Source organism: Symphalangus syndactylus, chromosome 6 (genome assembly GCF_028878055.3).
Source record: "Symphalangus syndactylus isolate Jambi chromosome 6, NHGRI_mSymSyn1-v2.1_pri, whole genome shotgun sequence".
Taxonomy (NCBI): domain Eukaryota; kingdom Metazoa; phylum Chordata; class Mammalia; order Primates; family Hylobatidae; genus Symphalangus; species Symphalangus syndactylus.
The window spans coordinates 101,936,865-101,963,972 of NC_072428.2; the positions used below are offsets into that span (position 1 = coordinate 101,936,865).

Consider the following 27,108-nt stretch of genomic DNA (forward strand, 5'->3'; position numbering starts at 1 on the left):
CTAAAATGCAGAATAAAAGACTTGGTAAAGTGTGAACGAACACTGTACATTTTATGATCAAGTAATTATTGTTAATTTTTAATGTGACAATATTTCAGGTTTTTAAAAATAAATATGAATACTAAAATATTTGTAGATGAAGTGTTATGACATCTGAGATTTACTTCAAAAATAGTCCAGTTGAGAGGGAGCAGGTAGACGTGTAGATGAAACAAAATTGGCCTTTTTGATGGCTGTTGAAGCAATGATGGGTAAGTCAGGTTCATTATATCATTATACATTTTCTCTATTTTTGTATGCTATAACTTAAGTTTAAAAAGGTCACTGGCTGCCATGTACAGAAGAGACTACAGGGATAAGGGGGAAAGCAAATCTTTTAGGAGGCTACTGCAGTAATCAGGCACTGGGTGGCGCTATTGGTGGGGGCGCTGAGGAGTGGTTAGATTCTGGGTAGACAGTATTTAGAAAGAGGCACACTGTTTCCTGATGGGCAGGATGTGGTATGACAATATTCTCGTGATCTTTAGTTGGATTTTTAAAAAATCATTTATGGATTCTAAACTATAAATGTTTGTCTTGATTAAAAATTTTTTAATGAGCTTAGGTTTTTTTTTTTTTTGAGACAGAGTTTTGCTCTTGTTGCCCAGGCTGGAGTGCAGTGGCGTGATCTCAGCTCACTGCAACCTCTGCCTCCCCGGTTCAAGCGATTCTCCTGCCTCAGCCTCCCATAGCTGGGACTACAGGTGCGTGCCACCATGCTTGGCTACTTTTTTGTATTTTTAGTAGACACGGGGTTTCACCATGTTGGTTAGGCTGGTCTTGAATTCCTGACCTCAGGTGATACACCTGTCTCAGCCTCCCGAAGTGCTGGGATTACAGGTGAGCCATGGCACCCAGCTGAAATGAGCTTATTTTTTAATCAGGACAAAAACACTTTTTTTGGGTTTTGAAAATAATAAACTGCAGAGGAAACAATAGTTCAAAGGCATTGATATCTTAACAAAAGTTGATAAGCTGTGGGGGGGGCCTATGATTTAGATGATTTAGAAAATAAAGGTCCCCAATTTCATCTGAAACCTTTGGTGCCACATGTTTCAGAATTAAGAACTTTTCAGATTTTAGAAAGGAAGTATAGGGCCATATATGGTATATTATGTAACCCCTAGCAGGATCTAGGGCAGGTTCCTTTAATCAAATGCATTACATTAATAAGGCTGGGCATGGTGGTTTATGCCTGTAATCCCTGCACTTTGGGAGACAAAGGCTAGAGGACTGTTTGAGCCCAGGAGCTCAAGACTAGCCTGAGCAACATCGTGACACCTCATCTCTACAACAAATCAGAAAATTAGCCAGTTGTGGTGGCACATGCTTGTGGTCCCAGCTACTTGGGAGGCTGAGGTGGGAGGATCACTTGAGCCCGGGAGGTCATGGCTGCAGTGAGCCATGATCATACCACTGCACTCCAGCCTGGGTGACAGAGCAAGAGCCAGTCTCAAAAACAAAAACAAAAAGGAAATATATTTCTAAAGTGAAACACAAGAACATTCACACTAAGTGAAATAAAGTTAATAAATGGACTTGCATTAGAAAAGCTTGAGTGTATTATTAGCAAATGAGCTTTGGAGCCAAACAAATGAAAACATCTCTTGGTTTTCAGATGTGGACATCTGCAGATGAGGAATTTCAATTCAACGTGATATATTTGTACTGAGTACCTACTACCTGTCCCTGTTCTTGAAGACCTTCTACACTAGGAGTTAAACCAGGAAACCAATAGCTTTAATTGACAGTGAGGACATTCTAGGCAGCAAGAACAAGAGAAAAACACAAAAGCTGTTAAGAGTGGGCTGTGTTCAGGGAACAAAACAGCTGAATTTGATTTGTTCCATTTGATGGAACATAAGATTACATATTCTAATAAAGTAGGCAGCTGATGTTTGAAAGGTTGTGTTTAGTAATGCTCCTTTTATCATTATCAGCGTGCTATTTTTTATTAGCATTGTATGTGTGTATGACACTTCCAAGGGCTAGGACCATTGGTGAGACTTCACAGGATTTAATGCTCTGGGTAGTAAGTAGCTAAAGGCTCTCTGGATCATTAATGCAGCATGGATGACTAAAAACACTTCTATAAGTTGGACCCATGCCATTCAGCAGGAAGCATAATAAGACTTTTTGAGCACTGCGTTTAGCAGTCTGCCCACTTCCATGGAAGGTACCAGGGCACAACATGTAAGCAGCCAGCTTTTGGGGACTCTGGACCTCAGACTGGACAAGAATACAACTGTACTGATGTAATCTGCTGAATAGAGTTCAATTTTAATTTTTAAATCCTTAGCTTAATTGAATAGGATAGGCTGAGAGAAGTTTCATTGCTGAGACATTTCAGGTAAGACAAACAATTCTTGAAAAACAATTTGGTCAGGAGCTGTTCTTTCTTCTGGATTGACAGAATAGGCTTGTGACCTAAAGAAGGTATGAATTACATTATATTTGCACAATTGGCACACTTCCTGTCAGAGCACTATGGCAATGAAAGGGTGAGACCCAAGCTCAAAAACAACAAACACATTATTATTTCTGCAGTGAAACAAATGAACATTCACACTAAGTGAAATAAAGTTAATAAATGGCTATAATGGATGTAGCAAGGGAGGCTGTGAGACTGCAGGGCTGTGGCTGACATCGAGGTGCTGTCGCTGGAAGAACAGCACAGACAGCTGGGCGGAGTCTCACCCTGGATGTGGCTGCCTTCAGCTGCTGCTCTCCCTGCTCTCCACAACTGGGGACTGGAGCTGGGGTCACATTTTACAACCGGAGGGTTCTGGGGAGCTGTGGTTACCAGGTTCTACAGTGGCACCCACTGATCTACAGTGGGTGCTCCACCCAGCACTGTTCAGTGAGACTAACACGCTGCCATCCCTTCTACTGGGAACTGTAACAACACGGACTTACTGTGCATCGGGCACTGTGCAGAGACTTGACATTAGCCTCCTTCTGCCTGTAAGAAAACCACTGCTAGAAGAGATTAATATAATTGGCTTTGGAATCAGAAATGTCTGGGTTGGAGTCTCTCTTCAACATCTTGCTATGTGATCTTTGGCAAAGGCTTTTGACCTCTTGTCAAAAATTGCAAAAACAGGAATAAGAATATATACCTCATAGCTTTGATATGATGATTAAATAAGATAAAGCAGGTAGTATTAGCACTGGTCTGACACACTAAGCATTGAAGGTCACACAGCTATAGTAATTAGGAGAGCCGGAATTCCAAGTCTTCTAACTCAAGGGCCTGAGTAGTTTTTTTACATGTAGCAAATTGAGTTGTTTTCAAGGAATCCCTCCATCTGGACGCTTTAGGATAATATTAATATTCACCTTCTCAGCCTTGGTAATAGTGGTCAATACCATAAACATTCACTATTTTCCTATGAGTGCTTCCAGAGAATCTGGGTCAAAGGAGAAGTAATGAATACACGGCACAACTCCAAGTGAACAACTGTGATGAGAAAGTGCTTGAGAATAAGCTCTGATCCTTACCACTTCACGCTTTTCCACTTCAAACCAGCGAGAGATGCCAGGCAGACTCTGCACCAAGTATAATGACGTTCTCTCCACCCAGAGACTCTACAAAACACAAAACATATTAAGTCTCCCAAGTTGCCCTTCTTTCTAGCTACTTCCATGACTAGTGTTTGTCACTCACTGTTACCAGGTTTTGCTTATTCCTGTCAGCCTTTCTTTAGTCTTCATTCAAGCACCCATGAAACTATCACAGTGAGAGATTGCTGAAGCTGATTTTAACAATTCCACTGTATATCATCGAACTTTTTTCCATGTGGAATAAATGAGCTCCTACTTCAAACGGCAAGCTTAAAAATACAAAAATAGGCTATCATGTTATTTTCTTTGCTATTTCTCCAAAATTCTAATTCAAACTCTCTTCACTCCTTAACATCTAACCATTTATGTCTAGAAGGGTCAGCCAGTCAATGTATCAGGCTGTCAATGTAAGATTAGAACAACAGAGTCCTAAGGGAAGCAAAGGCTTTAAGAACCCACAGCATGATCTATGTTAAGGATGAGGACACAGCCGGGTGCGGTGGCTCACGTCTGTAATCCCAGCACTTTGGGAGGCCGAGGCAGGCAGATCACGAGGTCAGGAGATCAAGACCATCCTGGCTAAAAACTGCATCTCTGCTAAAAATACAAAAAAATCAGCCGGGCGTGGTGGCGGGCACCTGTAGTCCCAGCTACTTGGGAGGCTGAGGCAGGAGAATGGCGTGAACTTGGGAGGCAGAGCTTGTAGTGAGCCCAGATCGTCCCACTGCACTCTAGCCTGGGCAACAGAGCGAGACTCTGTCTCAAATTATTTGTTTTTGAAGACACTAGGTCTTAAAGCAGCAATGTGACTTGCTCAAAAGCTACACTACCGATAGAGCCAGCATTAGAACCTACCCACTAGGACCTCTGACACCTCGTCAGTTGCTACATCTACTGTGCCACATTTTCCTGTGCTTGTTTGAACTGCTGTTAACAGAGGCAAATCTGTATTTTAGAGCCAGGGCTTCCTCTGGCCGGGACGAGCAACCCCAGGACATGTGAAACCATGCCGCCTTTGGTATGAGCTGCTGTTGATGACAGGTTTCTTTTTTGTCAACCAGGTTTTAGTATCTACACCTCATCTTTCTTACTTAAACCAAGTGTATTCCCAAAAGGATAATACACTTTACAAAATTCCTGAAATAGTGTCATTTACTCAAACCACAACAACAAAAATGGAAGCGTTCCTTTGAGCCAGCAAAGCTGTGCTGAGATGAATAGGGCAGAGATCCTGTGACAAGAGCTCGCAGTGTTCTGGTGGTGACAGGGAGGTAAGCAGATGAATAAGAGCTCAGAGTGAAGAGAAAGGGATGTTCAAGGCTCTGGGGGCCTACAGAGGGGGATGCAGGCGCACACGCCAGCCTGGGGGAGGAGGACAGCAGTTCTCAGAGGGGGCGACGCGTGAGCTGCATTCTGAGGAGTGAGTAGGAGTTTGCCAGGAGGAGAGTGGGGGTAGCAGCGCTGGCAGGAGGAGCGGCTTGCGAAAGGGCTTGGCGGGAGAGGAAGAGAGAAGCTGAGTGTCGCGGAGGCTGAGAGGGAGGAGGGGTGAGTGGGTTGTGGTGGAGACGAGGTTTCTGGAGGGGCAGTTTGGAGCCAGATTCCGAGGGCTATAAAGCAGAGGAATCAGGAGCCAGATTTATTATTATTTTTTTTTAGGGAGACTGCTGCACCACTGATACAGATTTAAAGTGACAGCCACAAGGAAATGTAGTACGGTGCAAAAAAAAATGGAAGAGGAGGCAGAAAATGTGAGTTCTAGGACTGGAGCTACCGGTAACTAGAAGGTGACTTTGAACAAGTCAATTGCCTGATTTCAGTGATTTCTGACTATGTTTTCACTAAAAGCAACTGCAAGAAGAACTATATCATCAACTAGCTATATCTTCTTTAATTGATTGTGGAAGGCACAAAGAATAAGTTTCCAGAAAAAAACAAGAAAATGATCATGGATCTTTTTAATACTATCTCATTGTTGTTTTCCAATGGCCTCCTTGCCTTGATATTTAGCCCATAAAATCTCTGGGCACAAGGCACTGCTCTTTATTCAGTCCTGTCATAACTCTGCAAAACCTTCCCCTTCTGATCTCCTCTTGGTTGTGAATGATCCCTGGAAACATTTCGGGGAGTACTGGAAACTGACACCGGCAGAGCTGACCAAGTGAGTTAACACGAGACAATCGTGTTAGAAGCACATTTCCTAGCTTAAGTAGGGAACATCTGTGACGAAAAATGCTAAGCCAATTAACTCACCAAAATAAGCTAATTTTGCATTCTTTGTTTAGGTATGAAATACTAACTGGGGGGGTCTCACTATGTCATTGTTTGCAAAGAAAGGGGCAGACTCTAATTATCTACTGAACAATCTTGCCTCTTTTCTGCAGTGGGGCTATGAGAAACCTTGTCCCTCTCTGGCTGAGGGTGCTGAAGTAGGAAGGCGTGTTGGAACTGCTGAGAGCAGAGAACTCAACACACACAAAGAATCCAAGATTTGCTTTTACTTGGAGTCCTGAGAAGTTCTAATTACACACTGTTCTAACAAGAACAAGCAGCAAAGATTGCACATAACTTACCCACCGTACCAGCAGTCTACCCAACTGTTCTCTGTCTTCAGGAACTCCTTTTCTCTGTTCATTACTTATTCTTTATTCATTGAACTTTATGTGAAAATAAACATCCCAAGGTTCCCACAATTGGTTCAACATAAATAAATGAGAGGACTGACTTCAGCCAGGAGTTCTCAAAGACTGGTCTAAGAACCACCAGCATTAGAACTGTTACAAAAAAGCTGATTTTAGGACCTCCTCCCAGACCAACTGAGTCAGAATTCCTGAGCTGGGCACCAGAAATCTGCTTGGTTAGGGAGCACTCCATTTCACTCTGATGCACATAGAGCTGCAGAACCACTAGACTAAATGATTTATATAGTCCCTTCTGTTTCTGTCACTTGACACTATTCTGAATAAATATTTACCAAGGGTTGCGCCCCAAGGGGCTTGCAGTCTATCTGAGGGGTTAGCATGTAATAAGAATTGCATGGTACCTTGAATTCATTCTCTTTATCTTTTGTGCCTTTGTGAAATGGTCGGTCATAGCGGAATTTCCAGATGTGATTCACTTTATAGAAACTTTTGATGTTGTCCGGAACACCTTCTCTCTGCAGGACCTCCTGGCTCTCCGGAATGGGAGTCACAGCATATATCTGCAAATCTAGGATTAAAGAGTCAAGGAGAGAACCTGACTTGGCAAACTCCATGAAGTCTGGCTCGGGCTGAGCTATGGCAGAGAGAAGAGGATGGGTAGCAATCTTCTGTTTCCATTTCAGTTGAAGTCATTAAAAAAATTACCAAGAAGATGCCAAGAACTCAGTTCTAGCAAATCACTTCTCAAACTACAGGTCTCGAACTAGTTTTAGGTAGGTGAAGTATCAGCTTGAAATTTTCATGACCTGTGAATTTAGATATCACTAATTCTGTGTGTGTGTGTGTGTAGGTAGATGGGAATGGTTTGGGCCTTAGGTACTCAGAATTAGGATAATCCTAATCCTTGTTCATGAGACATCTCTTAGTCTGTGCATGACCCATTTAAATTTATTGTTTGCTTATAATAACATGTAAATAGCTATGCAACCATGACCAAAGACAGAAACTAGAACACTGACGATGACTTAACATTTATCTGTGTGATTATCTGTGTCCCTAGCCTTCCTACATCTGTGATAACTGCTCTCCCAAATCTTGTATTCATAGGCAGGGTGTTTAGTTATAGTTTATATTTTTAAAAATTACATTAAAGGGGTATCATAGTAACTTGTATATTTACCTCCTTCTCTTCTTATTTAAAGAAAGATAGCAAAATATTTCTCCTATGTACTTTCTTGCATGTCTTGCATTTTGGTTTCTGCTTTGAAATGGTATTCATAATTGTCAGTGGAAGTTTTAAAAGTGTTTTTTAAGACCATCAGTTTCAGGAAAAGGCAGAGGGGTTCAGAAAAGAGTGCTGGGGTGAACTGCCTTTGTCTCTAACACCTATATAATTTCAGCTCAGTTGTTCGTGTTTAGACAATAAGAGTATGAATTATACAGCAATGATTAAAGGCTGTTCAGGACGCCACAGCTAAAAGCCCCCAAAAGATACTGGAGTAGCTCTTTCTCTTCCATTCCTCATTCTAGAATACAAATATCAGGGTGGGGGGAGGGGCAGATAATATGTGCCGTAAACATAATACTATGATTTTCTTGAACTTAAGCAGTTTCCACAGGATATGTCAAAGGAAGATTATTCTAAAGGATATCACTAAAAAAGAGCTTTAAAGGCAGGGTTGAGCTATACAAGGAGGTTTAATTAAAAGGGAAAAATTCTTTCAAGAGAGTTATTTCAACTGACATCATAATAATAAATAGAACAATTAAGTTCTATTCAGAAGGAGTTAAGCTAAAATTAAGATGATGGGAAAGAGGGAGCAGTAAGGACGCGGCTATTGAAAAGGGACTGCTGGCTGAACAACCTTGCATGAAAATGCTCTGCAGCTAAGAGCCAGTGCAATCTCACTGAGTCCAGCCCTTGTAGGTGCGGATACACTGAGCTTCTGCCTGGAAGATGGTCTCATCGGGCTGGTTGGCGTGCTGCATGGCGATGGCGTGGGGGAACTCGTTCAGCATTCTCTGTTGGAAGGCTTCCAGCCTCTCGTAGTCATGCCCTCGACACACAAACTCCTTATTCTGGAGATGAAAGCAAAAAAGAAATTAGGGCTATATAACTGAGTGGATTACAGACAGAGCCAAAAAACATGACACTGGCAGTAACTGACCACATGCCCCATACCAAGACACTGTAACAAAAAATACGCTGGAACAATCTGAAAAGTTTGCCCAATTGTTAAAAATGCAGATAAAGATCATGAGTTCACTCTCTACTGCATTTAATAAGACCCAATAGAATGCCTCACTCTTCCTGGTTCACTTGCATGAGGTGCAAAGAGGTGGATTCTCAGAGCACCAAAGTATAAAAACAAAACAATTGTATCCCTCTAAATGTTAATAAGCATATGTGTAAAGATTATTTTTATAAAGTACATATCAAATTCTTGTGGGTAATTTCACAATTTGGAGGAAAAGTAAATTTGTTGTCTGCTTTGTTTTGTTTATATGTGTGTGTATGTGTGTGTGTGTGTGTGTATTCTGCCGTTCATGATGCTCTCCTTCAGGTAAGAATGGTGAAGGTTATTTCTGAGGTAGGTTAAGACAGCTGGAAAGATGGGAAGGTTTCCAAAAAGCACCTGAATGATCGGATTAGATATGATGGATCTCTGACATTTTAATGATAATGAAGTTGTAATTGAGCACAGTTACTGATGAAGCACACTGCACGTCTTATTTAACTTATACAAGCTGGAGAGGTAGTCAGTGCCCCCTGCAACACCCCATTTTATAATTGGGGAATCAGGGCTTAAAGTCTTTGTTTTTTTTTGTTTTTTTTTTTGAGATGGAGTCTCACTCTGTTGCCCTGGCTGGCATGCAGTGGTATGATCTCAGCTTACTGCAACCTCCGTCTCCCAACTTCAAGCAATTCTTCTGCCTCAGCCTCCCGAATAGCTGGAATGACAGGTGTGCACTACCATGCCCGGCTAATTTTTGTATTTTTAGTAGAGATGGGGTTTCACTGTGTTGGCCAGGCTGGCCTTGAACTCCTGGCCTCAGGTGATCTGCCTGCCTCGGCCTCCCAAAGTGCTGGGATTACAGGCGTGAGCCACCACACCTGGCCACGGCTTAATGTCTTGAAATACTTTGTCCACATATACTAGATTGAAATTCTGGTCTGAGTCCAAACCCTGGGCTCCTTCTACTCTGAACATGGCCTAGTGTATGCAGGAAAAACACCTGGGAGCTACCAAGACCAGGAAAACTTGTGGAATCTCAGGCCCTGGAGATCTTCAAGTTAAGGGGAGATCAGTTTGGGGCCTAGAGGAGCTGAGGTCCAAGGTTTTCTGTGTTTTTCTGCTCTATGAGGTTCTTATGTAAAATGCCATAAAGAGGGACTCCAGGCCACAGAGAGGGAGTGAGAAACAAGTCATGGGCAGAGGCTCAGTTCTTCCGCAGGTAAAGGGCAGCTGCAGGCAGGTAGAGGAAATACCGCAGGAACTGGGCTGGATAACCTACCTTGGTTCCCCACAAACCCCTAAATAAATCACGATCTTTTGAAAAACACAAGGTTAAGGCAGACTCTACCTATAATTGTGGACCCCATACAATTCTATATTTAAAAATTTCTAGATCAAAGTTACAATTTCTGATGCTATATTTTTAAAATTCTACTCCAAAGATAATTAATTTGCTTGGTAAAATAAAAGACAATACATCCCTCTCTGCCTATTACAGGAGCCCCCAATAAATATTTGAATATCCTAGTAAATGAAATATATTTTAAAACAATGCTTATATATAACAGTTTGTAAAAATCAGGGCATTTGCTCTAAGAATACAGGCATTCAATGGTATTAAGAAGCCATTTTAAAATAAAATGAAATTTTGGGTCTGATATTTGGGTCTCTAAGAAATAAAGCATCTTCCTTATCAGTACTCTTTTTTTTTTTTTTCTGAAAAAAACATGGCTTTATTGAGATATACACAACAAAATCCACCTTTTAAAAATGTGCAATTCCGTGGTTTTTAGTATATTTATAGAGTTGTGCAAATATTAACAAAATTTAATTTCAGAATCTTTTCATTATGTCAAAAAGAAACCCTATACTCATTAGCAGTTACTTCCTATTTTCCCCTTCCCCCAGCCAATCACAAAACTACTTTCTGTTTGTATGGATTTGCCTATTATGGAATTATACAATGTGCTGGCCTTTTGTGACTAGCTTTTACTTAACATAGTATTTTTAAAGTTCATCCATTTTGTAGCACATATAAGTATTTCCTTTCTTTTTATTGCTGAGTATCATTGCATAGATACGCTGCATTTTGTTTACCCATTCATCAGTTAATAGACATTTGGGCACTTTCTACATTTTGGCTATTATGAATAATGCTGCTATGAAAATTCAGATACAGGTATTTGTGTAAATATATATTTTCAAATTTTCTTAAGGATGTATATAGAAGTAGAACTTCTGTGTTAATATTCTTTAAATAACCCATTTTCTTTTTTTTTTTTTTTTTTGGAGACAGGGTCTCACTGTCACCCAGGCTGGAGTGCAGTGGCTCAATCACAGCTTACTGAAGCTTTGACTCCTGAGCTCAAGCAATCCTCCTGTCTCAGCCTCCCAAGAAGCTGGAACCACAGGCGCATGCCACCAAACCCGGCAATTTTTTTTAATTTTTAGTACAGACGGGGTCTCACTATGATGCCCAGCTGGTCTTGAATTCCTGGGCTCAAGTGATCCTCTGGCCTTGGCCTCCCAAAGTGCTGTGATTACAGGCATGAGCTACCATGCCCAGCCAAATAACCTGTTTTCCATGAGGGGAAAAATCCCTACTTAGATCATAAAAGTGGATAAATGTATTTGAGTGCTAAAAATTTTCTTGGAAATTGATCAAACAACAAAAGACTTCTGGCCTCAAGCAATTCTCTTGCCTTGGCCTCCCAAAGTGCTGGGATTACAGGTGTGAGCCACTGTGCCTGGCCAAAAGGAAGTTTTTAATGTTGATATTTGTTTGCTTTTAAATCCAAGAACAGATTAGTATCTGATTCCTTAAAAAAAAGGTCAGGCTCTGGGATTCTGAAGAGTGTAGTGCCCTTTAGAAACCAATAGAGGGGGACCCTTCTCTTTCATTGTGAAGTAAATGCCATTTATACCCAGGAAAGCTATTTTTAAAAGAAGGATGATATAGAAGATTGATTTATTCTAACTGACTTTTTAACAAAATTTATTCTATTTGCTAATGCAGTTTTCCAATTTGCTAAACTCTCTTTAAAATTACGACTCTTAAACTACTTCTAATTTTTTTAAAACTTTATACTTTTAATTATAATCTTTCAGATGTGACTCTGCCAACAGTGTCATGTCTGTTTGTGCCAACAGAGGGAGACGACCTACTGTGGCAGGGTCGCGTCTAGACCCTGCTGTGCAATCCCCAGCCCTCTGTGTGGCTATTGCTCTGGACTGTCTGCTGCTCTACTCAGAACCTGGATCCCGGCCATCTGCAGTCCTTAGGGGGATTGCTCATAACAGCTTAGGACCAGCTACACCTCCAAAACATAGTCTTTAAAATTCAACATGTATTCTGACTTTGCCATTTTTTAATTTTCATTTTTTGGGGGTCTTGCTCTGTTGTCCAGACTGGTCTGGAACTGGGCTCAAGTGATACTCCTATCTCAGCCTCCCAAGTTCTTGGGATTACAGTGTGCCACTGTGCCCACTTGCTGCTGTTTTTGATCAGGAGTCAAGATTTCCTCCATTTTTAGGCAGGCCCACCTGCAGAGTCAGCTTTGTGACCACCCACTACACTGTGTAGAGTCTCTTTAATGCAACAAGGAGATTTCACATTATGTCTGTGCAGCACCCAAATGCATGGTCATTTCAACCGACTAAAGAAAACATTTGTTCCATGTGATACTAAAATGAACCTGTATTGGATATTTTGGAATCTACCTATCTGTCTTTTTCATTCTGAAAGACAGATAATGATTATTAAACAATAAAGTGAAATCTTTCTCTTCTTCTCCAAGTACATCCATGCTAGTATTCTGTCATATGTGCTGACAGGCAAGATTTAGGTAAACACAAACATCAAAATATTTGTATATTGAGAACTAAAGTTGTAACAAATTGATTCAATTTTAGAAATTATCCCAGATACCTTTCCTTAGTTGCTTGGGGAATTACGTTTGCTCTTTTAAGCAATGTTTTTGTACAAGGAAGTTGTATATACTGAAGTGTTCAATAAATATTCAAGCATAGAAGACACTACTTGGCAGAATGTGAAAAATGAAAAGAATGGAGTTGAATATTTTATTATCTTGTGGGTGTCTTAAAATGTCTAAAAGTTTTCCCTTTGTAGAAATGGAGTTTATACTAGCAAGAAATTGGGTCTCTTTGCTGGGTGACATTTATCTTTTTACAAATTCATCCAAATGGCCAAACAACACTCTTTACATGGTGCTGGAGGTAGGGTTTTCACATGATGTGAAACTGCATTGCTTTCGATACTCTGCAACTCCAGGCCTCCTGCAGTGCCCCACCATTTTTTTTCTAATACTAACTTGATGGAAATTGCAGATGGAATTAAAATAGTGGGTATCAGACAAGGGAAACTATAATTATCAAAGACTGCTCACAAAATATACTAAATTTAGGAAGGGGTTGATTGCTATCTCGGAAATTATTTAAAGCAAGGCATTCTAGAATATAGTGTCTGCAAAGTAAAAGTTTAAAAAAAGTCTCATGTATATTATTACCTGTCATATAAAACGTCATTAACATCTTAGTTTTCTCGATTGGGATATCTATATGAGAACTATGAAAGCAAATTAAATAGTATATTACTTACTCTTAAGAAAAATGGAAATTTTTTTCCATAAAATCCAACTCTGAAGAACTCTGGTTCAAGACGTTGCTGGTCCATAATTTTGTCATACAAAGAGGCTTCCATCATCTAGAAAGCACAGGAAAAGTTCTAAGCATTTTATCTCATCTTTCGGTTCTATCAAATTTATAGAACAAGATTTCTCTTTTATATAAAGGAGAACTTTATTTTAATTGAGTTTGCTGAAAAGAAAGTTTGACTTTCTTTTTGATGTTTTAAGTCGGGGATTGGCAAATTTCCTCTATAACTGTCCGGAGACTATTTCACATTTTGCAGGCCATATCGTCTCTTCATAACTACTTAATTCTGCTAGGCCCACAGGCTGTAGTTTGCTGACCCCTGCTTTAAAGGATCAAGTGTATTGTCACATGTTATCCCCAGAGAAAAATTATTTCTATGCATGTAGTCTATCAAGAAAAATATTTTCTTCACAATCAAGTAGAAATTAACATGAATTATTAGAGGCAAAACTTTTCGAGAGAATTCTCGTGCCAGATGTACTTACCTGTGGGTTTGCCTCCACCTGGCACATGGTAATTCAGGACATTCGGAAGGTGCAATCTTGCACAGGTTGAGCAAGGATAAAACAACAAACCAAACCAAAGGAGACCCATAGTGCAAAGTGCTGTCTGGGCTGAAAGCTCTTAAGTGCGCCTGACAATGTTGAAACTATGAAGCATATAAAGCTTATGGTTTCCCATTCATGGTTTTATCATCCCCAGGGTTTCCAGAGAAAGACTAATATTACACTTGAAGATTCCCCCTCCATCCCCCCTCTAGTAACAGCACCCCAAAGAGCAGTTGGCATGAAGTGTAATGCTTTGGGTTTATAAAAATCTTAGTGACTATGGCACCCAAGGGCTCTCACAAGTAAACATCATCACCTCGCTTCTGTTACAGGGACAGAATGCCAAGAGATGAACAGCAATGTTTTTATATAAAACTGCAGTGCCTGCCAGAGTCAACATGATGGACTGAAGTTAAAACAAGGTTTTTCTCTTTCGTTTTCATGTTAGGAGAAGTATCGATGAACTGCTGACATGAAATACTGTGCCAAAAGGACAGAGTCAGTTCCTGCCAGTTGAATAAATTCCTTGTTGGGATATCAGGGATTTTATGAGCTGTTACAGGTTTATGGTATTATCTCTTAAATGGCTACCTCAAAATTAAAAGGCAATATTGTGATCTTTTTTTTAATGTATAAAAACTGATGATCCTATTTTAGAAACCCTGAAGAACTGAAGCAGGCAGCAGGATCTTGTGTATTACAAGATGACACAAATGTTCATGTTGCTCAAGAGTAAGGACTTGGAGGGCAAGGAGGACTTGTTTGGACCTAAGAGCAAAGCAGATATAAAACATTTGGTTCAGAGAAACAGAATACTCAACTCCTTGAGCTCTTAGGTACTGAAACGTCGATCTAAGTCCAGCAAATAAAAACACATTGCTGAAGCTAAAGAGAGGTGACACCTACAGAATTTGGCCCTAAATTGTTTAGAAATAGGTCAGCCATTCCTACAGATTTGCAGATTATGGGACTAAGAATGGTATATCGTTACAGAAACTTAGGTGTAAGTGGAAACTCTTCAAACAGGGTGGAGATTTTCCACAATAAACTAAAAGTGTTAATCCTGGATTAGATTGTATATTTCATATGTGGTGTTTAAAAATGATCAAGTGCTCACTTTTTTATATTAAATAAAAGCATTACGCAAATCAATTTGCTATTTCTCTGTATAAATAGCTAAGTATGCTTCAGAGGATTTATCTTAAAAAAGGTTTCTGCAAGACCACAAAGTTAATTTCATAGAAACATACTGGAAAGCTAATCACAAAGGGAGGCTATGGCCTGATCAGGATGCATCCAGGCACCTTACCCGCATCTTGCTCAGGTTTCTGTAGTCATAATAACTCTCATACTGCTCTGCAATCTTCCGGCACAAGATAATGCCATTCTCCCAGCACTGTGGACAAATGAATGAGATCAATGGAACCATCTGACAACATCCACTTACTTCTACCCAAAAGTCAGAACATGAGTGCTTTCAGAGCACCAAGCCTTACTCCTTAATCTTTTTTTTTTTTGAGATGGAGTCTCACTCTGTTGCCAAGCTAGAGTGCAGTGGCCTCATCTTGGCTCAGTGCAACCTCCGCCTCCCTAGTTCAAGCGATTCTCCTTCAGCCTCCCGAGTAGCTGGGATTACAGGCACATACCACCACACCCAGCTAATTCTTGTATTTTTAGTAGAGATGGGGTTTCACCATGTTGGCCAGAATGGTCTTGATCTCCTGACCCCATGACCCACCCGCCTCGGCCTCCCAAAGTACTGGGATTACAGGCGTGAGCCACCGCGCCCGGCCACTTCTTAGTCTTTATAACACACCTTGAGACATCAAGCTTGAAAACACCATGTAATTAAAATGTAAATTATTAAAAATCCTTTGAATGCTGGAAACGATAATCTACCACAACAGTCATTAATATATGGTGCATGAACAATGTTTTCTGGTGTCATTCCAGAATCATCTTGAAATAACTACAGTTCCACAATGGCCGAGTAGATGGATATAAACAGGCCCTCAGTGCAGAGGAGAGAATTACCACTGACCCCTAAGGCCCAATTATCTGTGACTGGTACCCTGGATTCCTTGCTTGGCTTAGTTGTGTTTGCAAATTGTGAGAGGTCTAATCAAGTTGGTCTCAGCAGAAATGTAAAAATTCTTTAATCTAGCATAGGTGTCAGCAAACATTTTCTGTAAAGGGCCAGAAAGTCAACACTTTAGTCTTTGAGGACCATATAGTCTTTGTCACAACTACTCAATTCTGCTGTTATAGCACCAAAGCAGCCATAGACACAATTAAGCATGGCTGTGTTCCAATAAGAATTTAGGGCCACTAAAATGTGCATTTCATATCATTTTCACATGTCCCAAAATGTTATGATTCCTTTGATCTCTTTCAACCATTTAAAAATGTAAAAGAGATTTGTAGCTTTGGGGCTGTACAGAAACAGGCAGTGAGCCATTTGACCTGTGGACCATAGTTTGCAACCCCTGATCTAGCACAAACTCCTGGGGATTGAACAATAAATGAATCCAGAGAGTTTGTACCACCTTATCCCATAGGTGGAAATTTTACAGCAGGAGGGCACAAAAACATTTCTTTTGGTATTCATGTAATGATATGTCAGTGTAGCTAGATAAATAATAAAGGAAGATGTGGAAGAAGCAATTTCCTTGCATCAAATTTTTACGTATACCCGATTATATTTTGTAAAAGGATTACAGCCACTGGTTGTATTTTAATTTTCTGTTTAACCTTCGCAATCTAGAAGATATATTTGAGTCTAAGACATGTACCACCAAAGCATCCAAGTGTTCAAATCCAATAAACAATGGCGGTCAGATTCATGGACTTTTTAAAAGAGTACTACAAGCCCTTGAAGAGGGGTAGGAAGTGGAGGCAGGTGATGTACTGAATTGCTTTATGAAGTCAGTGAGGTTTTTTCAATACCCCAAGGCATCTCTTAAGTATATGATGGGATGCCACAAAATTCTTTAAACAAATTTTCATATATTGTACCTTAAAGTATAATGGAGCAGAATGCATGCCAATTTCGGGAGAGTGTGAAGGGTGATAATCGTTTTTCAGAGAATATAATATCTGAGTGCTATGGTCTGCATGTTTGGGTCTCCTACAAATTCGTATGTTGAAATCCTAACCCCCAGGGTGATGGTATTAGGAAATGGGGTCTTTGGAAGTGATTAGGTCATGAGGGTGGAGCCCTCATGATTGGCATTAGTGCCCCTATAAAAGAGGCCCCAGAGAGTTAGCCAGCCCCTTTCACCACGTGAAGACACAGCAAGATGGCCCTCACCAGACACTGTATCTGCCAAGGCCTTGATCTTGAACTTCTCAGCCTTCAGAAATGTGAAAAATAAATTTCTGTTGTTTATAAGCTAACCAGTCTAGGATATTTTGCTAAAGCAGCCACGAATAGACTATGTTACTGGGGATCAAAATCTCTAAATCAGTGTTTATCAAAGTGTAATGAAAAGGTCATGCACATTGGACTCTCCTAGGGTCCTTGTTAAAATCACAGATTCCCCAGCCTCGTGCCAGACAAGGCACGAATCAGAATGGCTCATTCAGAATCAAAATGAATCAGAATGGTGAGGAGTGGGGCCTAGGAATCCGCATTTTAACAAGCTTTTGGGTGTTTCTAATATACATTAAAATGTGAGGATCCTTGCTCAAGGAGGTGAATATTCATAAACTAGAAATGAAAGGGGAAGGGACATCAACACCATCACCCCAGGAGGGACCCCGGGCGGGGCAGGGCCACTTACTTTGCCTCTGTCAAAGTTCTGGATGATGGTGAGGTGCAAGTGCTCTTTGCGCTGCCATTCTGTTTGCATGGGGTAGGTCAGGAACTCCCTGAGAGGCCGATCAGACCATTCCAGTAGCTCGTCATACAAGAGGAGGGTATATGCAGCTTCTGCAAGTCACGTGGGAAGACAATGATTGAGACAGGACCCCAAGCCACATTCCCTCAAATGTGGCCAGTTTCCGACAAACTGGGAAAAAAAAATACTATTTTCTAAATTTTGTGATGCAGCAGAAAAATGTCCAGAATATATGCAGCAGTAGGATAATGAATGAGGACTTCCCCTGGATGATGGACTTGGACTTATCAGAGATCTGTACTTCACCTTTTGTTTCCCTGTATTTTCGTTTCTGCTTTTGTCTTTTGTTTTTGTTTTCCCTAAGATGTCTGTAGGCTACAGAATAAAAATGTGTAACGATATATTGCTGTTGCTGGTTCAAAGATGTGGGGAGACAGGCCTTTGTCTGCTGAGAGAGTTCACCAGTAAGTTCCTTGGGGACTACGAGCATCTCCCAAAGGGCAGGCTTAGGAAATAAAGAATGGCAAATTCTTTGGGATAATAAAGGGCTGAAAAATCGAAACTGCTGAGGGGGGCGGTCAGAGTGGAGGCAGAATTTACAAGGGGCAAAGAAGCCAGAGAGGAGCTGAGTGAAGACCAAAAAAAAAAATAAAAATAAAAATCTAGCAACAGGGTTGGGATTGGAGAGGGTGGAAGTGTTGGATGAGGAGTGGGGGGAGTGTGTGGGTGTGTGGGTGTATTTGTGTGTGTGAAAGAGAAAGAACTGTTGTAGGCTGTGTGATATGACTGCCTTGCCCCAGATGGCCCCACAAATCTTCTGTAAAGACTACTGATATCATTACATGCTTGGCATGGTTGGATTTCCTGCAGAAACAAGGGGTGATTTTCCATATACACATAAGTGGAAAAGGTGACCTATGGATTTAAGTATAGTTGGCAGATAGTGTGTTTGACAGGATACTTGCCATTCTGCAGGTCTCTCCTTTTCCTGAACTGTAAATATAGCCAAATAGATCAAGAATAGGAACCAGAATTGTCACTGATAAAGGACTATAATAATTTTTCCTCTAATGTCATAATAGCCAACTCAATTACTAAATTGAATAAAATGGACAAATACATATGTTATTAATCCATTTAACTCCACCTCAGGTTTCTCAAAAGACATAATGATAGCTTTTAAGATGGTATCAATAATAGTAATTCCTTTTCTTCATTTATTTGCCTTTAGGGTAACTACACGTAAAGCCCTAAAATAATATGCTAAGTTACAATGCTATGATGTGGCCATCTCCATGTAAAAAAGATAGTTGCAATAAGAAGGGCCAGGGCCCCTATCACAGGCTCTGGCCTTTTTTCTCTTCAATTACCTTTGGTGAGCTTATACAATCTCCTGGTTCAATTATTACTGTGAAAGCTTTCCTAATCCGCCAGCAGTCTCTTATGCCCCTCCATTCAGTTTGCACAGTTAGCAATATGAACTTCTTTCAATGCAAATAAATGATCATGTTGCTTCCCTGGTTAAAACCAGTCCATGACTCTCAGTAGCTCAAACAATAAATTTAGGCCTCCTACAGTGACAGAGAAGGTTGCTCATGATCTGGTTCTTTTTTTTTTTTTATTTTTTTATTTATTTTTATTTTTTATTTATTTTTATTTTTTATTATACTTTAGGGTTTTAGGGTACATGTGCACAATGTGCAGGTTTGTTACATATGTATCCATGTGCCATGTTGATTTCCTGTACCCATTAACTCGTCATTTAGCATTAGGTGTGTCTCCTAATGCTGTCCCTCCCCCCTCCCCCCACCCCACAACAGCCCCCGGAGTGTGATGTTCCCCTTCCTGTGTCCATGAGTTCTCATTGTTCAATTCCCACCTATGAGTGAGAACATGCGGTGTTTGGTTTTTTGTCCTTGCGATAGTTTACTGAGAATGATGGTTTCCAGTTTCATCCATGTCCCTACAAAGGACACGAACTCATCATTTTTTATGGCTGCATAGTATTCCATGGTGTATATGTGCCACATTTTCTTAATCCAGTCTGGTTCTTACCAGTCTCTCCATCCACATTTTCCCACTGGCTCTCCATGTAGTACAGGTATGACAGAGCCCACCTCCATCTCTTTTAAGAAGCTTCAGTAGCTGCTGAGGCTCCAGTCCTCATAGCTGTAGCCCCCAGATCCCATTATCCACTTTCCAGGAATGAGCAAGATGCATTGTGGTCCAGAGGCAGCTGGGCACAAGAAAGCTGCCCGACAGGGACAGGGATGCCTTCTGTTGCACGCACTCTTGCTGGTCTCTTTCTTTATGGGATTGAACGTGAGATGGACAGAGAAAGCAGCCACTAAAGGGTGTCAGTTAACTGGTGGACGCAGACACAGGGCTGAATCACCATAACATAGGTAGCCATGGACGACTACTCTGATTGCACAAGAATTATAATAACCAGATCCTTAGAAGGGTGCTGTTATTTTAATAGGAATCTAGTTTTCTCTGACATCCCTGAGATGATTTCCTGATGTTTAATTCCCCAAGTATCATTATAATAAATGCTAAGTATCTAAGGAAACCCTATGCATATTTTTGTTCTTGCATCCACACTCTTTGCTCTTGTCATCCGAACAAGCTGTGCTTCCTCTCACATACCTCTCTGATTCACACCTAAGGGCCTCATAGCTTGTGCCTGCAAGATCTTCTTTCCCCCTTAGCTGAAATAACTCCTACTTTCTCTTAATGACCTGGCTCAGGAGTTATCTTCTTTGTTACTCAAATTTCTTTTGTGTCTCTGTCAGTATGTGACTACTCAGAAAACACCCCAGAGACTAAATGATCATTTCGAGAGATTAGGAAGACTGAGGGATGTCCTTCCCACAGCTGCCCACAGGCAGTGATGACTTCAAGGGTGATGAAAATCAAATTTACAGAGACAGAAAGTAGAATAGTGGTTGCCAGGGGTAAGAGGAATGGGGAGTTAGTGTTTAATGGGTACAGAGCTTCAGTTTGGGAAGATGAGAAAAGTTCTGTGCCTGTAGTCTCAGTTACTCAGGAGGCTGAGGCCAAGAGTTCAAGATCAGCCTTGGTAACACAGTGAGTCCTCGTCTCTAAAAAAATTTATTTTAAAATTAGCTAGGTGTGGTGGCACACGCCTGTAGTCCCAGCTACTTGGGAGGGTGAGTCAGGAGGATCATGTGAGTTCAAGACCAATCTGGGTGATATAGTGAGACTGCCATCTCAAAAAACGGAAAAGTTCTGGAGGTGGATGGTGGTAATGGTAGCATGACAATGTGACTATACTTAATACCACTGAACTGTACACTTAAAAATGGTTAAGATGGTAAATTTTATGTTATGCACAATTAAAAAACAAAAAGAGGCCGGGCACAGTGGTTCACACCTGTAATCCCAGCACTTTGGGAGGCCGAGGCAGGTGGATTGCCTGAGGTCAGGAGTTCGAGACCAGCCTGGCCAACACAGTGAAACCCTGTCTCTACTAAAAATACAAAAAATTAGCTAGCATGGTGGCGGGTGCCTGTAATCCCAGCTACTCAGGAGGCTGAGGCAGGAGAATCACTCGAACCCAGGAGATGGAGGTTGCAGGGAGCTGAGATCACGCCATTGCACTCCAGCCTGGGCAACAAGAGTGAAACTCTGTCTCAAAAACAAAAACAAAACCCCCCAAAAAACAAAAAGAGCAATGAAGGTCTCCAGTCTCCAAATGCTTTCCCAATCAGCTTGCCCTTGGAAGGTCCTGGGATGGGCGGAATGCCAGGTGTGGGTCAGGTGCCCCTGGGAAAGCCTGGGAAAAGAAGGCACTGGCAGGCAATCAGATGAAACTGACAAATGACTGAGCGATGGCATGGAAAAGATGTGAAGACAAATTACACCTGTTTCAGAATTTGATTTGGGAAAATGACAACATATATCTGAGAAAAACTGTGTCTAGAGGAAGCAGTAGTAAATTTTTATTAATCTCATTCTACCATTTTGAGAAGTGTATTACAAGGACACCAATATGCAAAAAGAAATAAGAGAGAAGAGTAGAGATGAGTTAGGCATGGAGGATGCTGTCACAAAAGGCTGGAAAAGGGTTAAGTCACTTAAACAGAAAGATAGAAAAGTTCCCTGTCAATTTCACTGTCTCCAAGGACAGAAATGAAGATAGAAGAGAGAAGAATAAAATGTTACATGGGAAAAGAACTGATTTCTTATGACTTTGGAGAACATAAAGACTGCAAGTTGAGTAAACAAATTAAAGAAAAAAGATTTACCCAGTTTTGAAATATAATCAGACAAATTTGGACTTTATTTCAGAGAACCAAAATATATCTGTTATATATCTAGAGTAGCTTATCCTCACTTACCTCCTGCATTTCTTTTTTTATGAACTTTAAAAATTTTTTAAAAGTTTACTGTTTTTTTTTTCTTTTTGAATTGAGAATTACCAATATTGAGAAAGAAAATCTGCTTATCAGGTGTTAATATTTAATTAAAGGGTACATTAATTCGTGATGCATTTATTTAAATCTCACATTGCTAGGCACTATTCTAAGAACTGAGAAGACTAAAGATAAGAAAAACATCACTGTGGGCCGAGCACAGTAGCTCACACCTGTAATCCCAGAACTTTGGGAGGCCAAAGCGGGTGGATCTTCTGAGCTCAGGAGTTCAAGACTAGCCTGGGCAATATGGCAAAACCCTGTCTCTACAAAAAAAAAAAAAAAAGAAAAAAGAAAAAAGAAAATTAGCTGGCTGTGGTGGCATGTGCCTGTGGTCCCAACTACTTGGGAGGCTGAGGTGGGAGGATCGCTTGGGCTTGGGAGGCAGAGGCTGCAGTGAGCCCAGATCGTGCCATTACATTCCAGCCTGGGTGACAGAGTCAAACCTTGTCTCAAAAAAAAAAAAAAAAAGAAAAGAAAAGATTACTGTCCTCAAGGGACTCTTTAACTGAAGATTATCCATATATACATGCATGCATGTACATACACAATATATAATATATAATCATATAATATGCAATTATTAATAAAAAACAGTTGATAGGTACTTTAATAGAAATCTGGGGCTGGGCATGGTAGCTCACACCTATAATCCCAGCACTTTTGGAGGCTGAGGCAGGTGGATTACCTGAGGCCAGAAGTTCGAGATCGGCCTGGCCAACATGGTGAAACCCCGTCTCTACTAAAAATACAAAAAACTTTAGCCGGGCATGGTGGCAGGCACTGTAATCTCAGCTGCTCAGGAGTCTGAGGCAGGAGAATCGCTGGAACCTGGGAGGTGAAGTTGCAGTGGGCCGAGATCGCACCACTGCACTCCAGCCTGGGTGACAGAGTGAGACTCTGTCTCAAAAGCAAAACAAAACAAAAAAATCTGGAAAAAATGCAATAAGAAAAAAGAGATGGGAAAATCACTTAGCCTAGGGGCATGGAGATGGTAAGAGGAAGAGAAGAAAAAGAACTTCAGGAGGGGGATGGCTGCATGGAAAAGAGGGCGAAGGAACTGATCCTGAAGGATGAAAGGAGGGTATGTGGTACAAGTGGTAAGATGAGGCTGAATAGACAGGCGTTGGTTCAATTACAACAGACCTTGAATAAAGAATTTGAAGTTTATTTTGTAGAACACATACACTGACAACAGAGTGATATCTAGGGAATGAGCTGGCAAACTTTTTCTTAAAGGGCCAGACCGTAAATAATTTAGGCTGTGGTCTTTGTCTCCACTACTCAGTTCTGCTACTGTGGCGCAAAAGCAGAAATACACAATACACAAATAAGTAGGCACGGGTGAGCTGTTATAAAACTCCCCTTACAAAATAAGGTAGCTAGCCTATAGACTGCAGTTTGTTGACTCCTGTTCCAAAGAATAACTCTGGTAATAGTTCAGAGGCAGACAGGTGAGAAATGATGAAGGTCTAACTGAGGCAGTAAAGGTGGGAACAGTGAAAACGAAATGGTTTCCTAGAGATTTCTAGGAAACAGAATTAATAGAACTTCATGAATGATTATTTGAGGGAGGCTAGAAAAGTCAAAGGTACATCAGGGTCTTCTGACTGAGTAAACAGTGATGCTACTAACTGAGACAGTGGAACCTCAGCTAGAGGAATGCGTAAATTCTGGAAACACAAGTACCATTTCATAAAGGATTCCCTTTTGCTTTTAAAGCTGGGGGAGGAGCCAGGATTCAGGAGTTCCTTGGAAGAACAATGTGGCAAAAGACCAAGATTTGAGGTTCCCAAATCTAATTAAAGGGTTCTGCTTAAGATGGAGTACATGCATTCCACCCTATCTCTCCCACTGATTACAACTAAACAGCCTGGAGAGACTATATAACGTAACTATTGGAGGACTCTGAAAAGTAAGTAAGAGCAGGTAGACTGAGGAAAAAAACTAATACTCAAAGAATGACCATAGCACAGTTAATTCTGTTTTTATTTTTTGCCTTCCACATCTCCTGGCTTAGACTTCCCTGTTTCCTGGAACTGCAAATGGGAACAGACAGAAAAAGCTCCAAGAAAAGTTCCTTTAGTCAGAGTACTGGGTGGAAGATCCCCTGTGGGGTGAAGCACTGTAGACATTTCTGGCCTCACTCTGAGTCTCAGAAACAAAGCTGCACACTGTAGGGGTGGCAGTGGGGGCAGTGGCAGTGGCAGTAGTGCCTTCTATGAGCTCTTTTCTTTCACTGCTTTGCCCACAGAGAGACCAATTGCAGGGAGTGCATCATGGCATGAAGAGAGAGGATCAAGCCTTGGCTATATAGCCAGAGTACTAGGAAAGGAAGTTCTTGGGAGACAGGAAGAATGGGGAGGATCACAGAGGGGAGGGAGCTCAAGAAAGGGATACTGAATTCTGCATATGAAGTCAGACTCATCTCCAAGGTGCACAAGTGTAGAACAAACCAATGGATCAATATAACAAGGACTTCTGTCTGTTAAAATTCAAAAAGTTAATCTCTTCCTAAAGATTTTAACAGAATCCAGAGTCTTATAACATAATATTCAAAAGGTCTAGAATATAATCCAAAATTACCTGACTTTTAAAAAACTAACCAACTCTGAAAGGGCAAAAGCAATGAAAAGATGCCAACCCCAACTTGATGCAGATGTTAGAATTATAGACAAAGACTATGAAGCAGTTATTATAACCATGCTCCATAAAGTAAAGGTGAACATTTTTGAATAAATAAAAAGATAGACATTCTTTGCAAAGAAATTGAAGCTGTAAAAAGAAAATAACTACATGGAAATTTTAGAACTGAATAATACAATAACAAAAATAAACATTTCACCGGAAAGGCTCAATAGCTGAATGAAGCGACAGAAGAAAATCAGTGGACTTAAATCAATAGATTAGTGATCTGAAAAAAAAAGAAGTTGAACAAAAATGAACAGAGTTCCAGGAACCTGTGGTACAATACCAAAAGGCCCAACATTCATGCCATTACAGTCCTCAAAATGAGGAGAAGAACTGGTAGAGAAATACATTTAAGGAAATAATGCTTGGAAACTTCCCGAATTTGGTAAAGGAAATAAATGTACAGATCCAAGAAACTCAGCAAACCCAAACAAGTTAAACTAAACAGGAAAACTATGCCCATACATATAATAATCAAACCACTGAAAACCAAAGACAAAGTCCTGAAGACAACCAGAAAAAAGTTACAAACTTTATGTAGGTGAGTAATTTCTTTTTATTATTTTTTGAGACAGGGTCTGGCTCTGTCATCCAGGGTGGAGTGCAGTGGTACGATTTTGGCTCACTGCAGCCTCTGCCTCCCAGGCTCAAGCGATCCATCTCAGCCTCCCGAGTAGCTGGGACTACAGACCTGTGCCACCATGCCTGGCTAATTTTTTGTATTTTTGGTGGAGACAGGGTTTCACCACGTTTTTCCAGGCTGGTCTGTAACTCCCAGGCTCAAGCGATCCACCTGCCTTGGCCTCCTGAAGTGCTGGGATTACAGGCATGAGCTACCACATATGGCCTTGTAGGTGAGTAATTTAAATGACTGCATATTTCTTGTTAGACACCATGAATGCCAGAACACAGTGGAATTATATTTTTAAAGTACTGAAACAAAAGAACTGTTCACCTACAATACTGTATCTAGCAAACCTATCCTTCAGGGATGAAGGTGAAATAAAGACATTCTTAGATAAAGGAAAACTAAGAAGATTCTTCACCACTGGATCTGCTGTAAAAGAAACACTAAAACAAGCTTTTCAGGCTCAACAAAAATATTATAATAACAGAAGGAACCTGGGAACTTCATGAATGAAGAAAGAATAATAGAAATGGTAAACATCTGAGTAAATAATTTTTAACCTCTTAAATTCATTAAAATAGGTATGACTATTGAAAGGCAAAAATTATGACATCATTTGATGGGACTTTCAATATATGTAGATGTAATACATATGACAACTACAACATACAGTGGGGAGGATAATGAGACCTATATAGTTGTAAAATTCCCACATTTAACTTTGATATGGTTTGGCTGTGTCTCCACCCAAATCTCATCTTCAATTGTAGCTCCCACAATTCCCATGTGTCATGGGAGGGCCCAGGTGGGAGGTAATTGAATCATGGGGAGGGTCTTTCCCATGCTGCTCTCATAATAGTGAATAAGTCTCACGAGATCTGATGGTTTTATAAGGGAGAATTTCCCTACACAAACTCTCTCTTGTCTGCCACCATGCAAGATGTGCCTTTTGCCTTCCACCACGATTGTGAGGCCTCCCCAGCCACGTGGAACTGTAAGTCCATTAAACCTCTTTCTCTTTATAAATTATCCAGTCTCAGGTATATCTTTATCAGCAGTGTGAAAACAGACTAATACAAACTTGAAGTGGTAAAATCCTAACTATAAGCAGACTGTAAGAAGTTATGTATGTATTTGGTAATCCCCAGAGCAACCTCTGAAAAAGTATGCAAAGAGATATAGTCAAACAACCTACATGTATGTATCATGTATATGATATATATAGAATCTGCAGAAATATATATCCAATTAAAAATAAATTTTAATTTTAAAGTAGAAATGCTTGAGTCTTCCACTCTAATTATAAAAAGCGGAGGAACGATCATGCTTAATACACCAGCCCCCTCCCCAATCTGAGCCAAAAGACAGAATTACCTGTAAAGTTCTGTGCTTTGAGATGCAGATCATAGAGTTTGTGAATGTAGCGTATATACATCTCCTCCTTGTTCAGTTCAGTCTTATAGAAGTTCTGTAAAAAAAGAGTACAGGTATGGATAGTTCCTCAACAGTCTGGCCTACAATTATCTGCCTTCTACCCTGCTAAAGTTCCATGTCTGGAGCCAAGAGAATGGATGCATTTTTCCATGTAAATATCTCTAAAAATGAAGTAAGGTGGCTCAGTGACAGTGTCAGTCATTTCCTAGCAATTACTGGATAAGTTAGTATCTTGGGTTATTATCCCTGATTCATATTTCTTTACTTTTGTTTGTTTAAATGTCAATGAACAATCAGGCTATTCAACTAAAAAATATTTAAAATATGTAACAGATTAATGGATTTATTAACTTTGCTGATTGATATTCAAAGGATA

General features: G+C 40.5%; 1 protein-coding gene across 5 annotated transcripts in view; it reads right to left on the bottom strand.

The window, feature by feature from the left end:
- DOCK4 (dedicator of cytokinesis 4) overlaps positions 1 to 27,108 on the bottom strand; it is a 472,131-nt gene that overhangs the window by 25,440 nt on the left and 419,583 nt on the right. For all 5 annotated transcript variants that reach the window (XM_063642121.1, XM_055283724.2, XM_063642120.1 and 2 more), the window contains 7 exons: positions 26,673 to 26,766; positions 17,484 to 17,632; positions 15,011 to 15,097; positions 13,098 to 13,202; positions 8,180 to 8,321; positions 6,644 to 6,810; positions 3,541 to 3,627 (listed from right to left, as the gene is read on the bottom strand). In XM_063642121.1, coding sequence (XP_063498191.1) covers positions 3,541 to 3,627; positions 6,644 to 6,810; positions 8,180 to 8,321; positions 13,098 to 13,202; positions 15,011 to 15,097; positions 17,484 to 17,632; positions 26,673 to 26,766 — 831 coding nt within the window. The remainder of the gene's footprint in view (positions 1 to 3,540; positions 3,628 to 6,643; positions 6,811 to 8,179; positions 8,322 to 13,097; positions 13,203 to 15,010; positions 15,098 to 17,483; positions 17,633 to 26,672; positions 26,767 to 27,108) is intronic.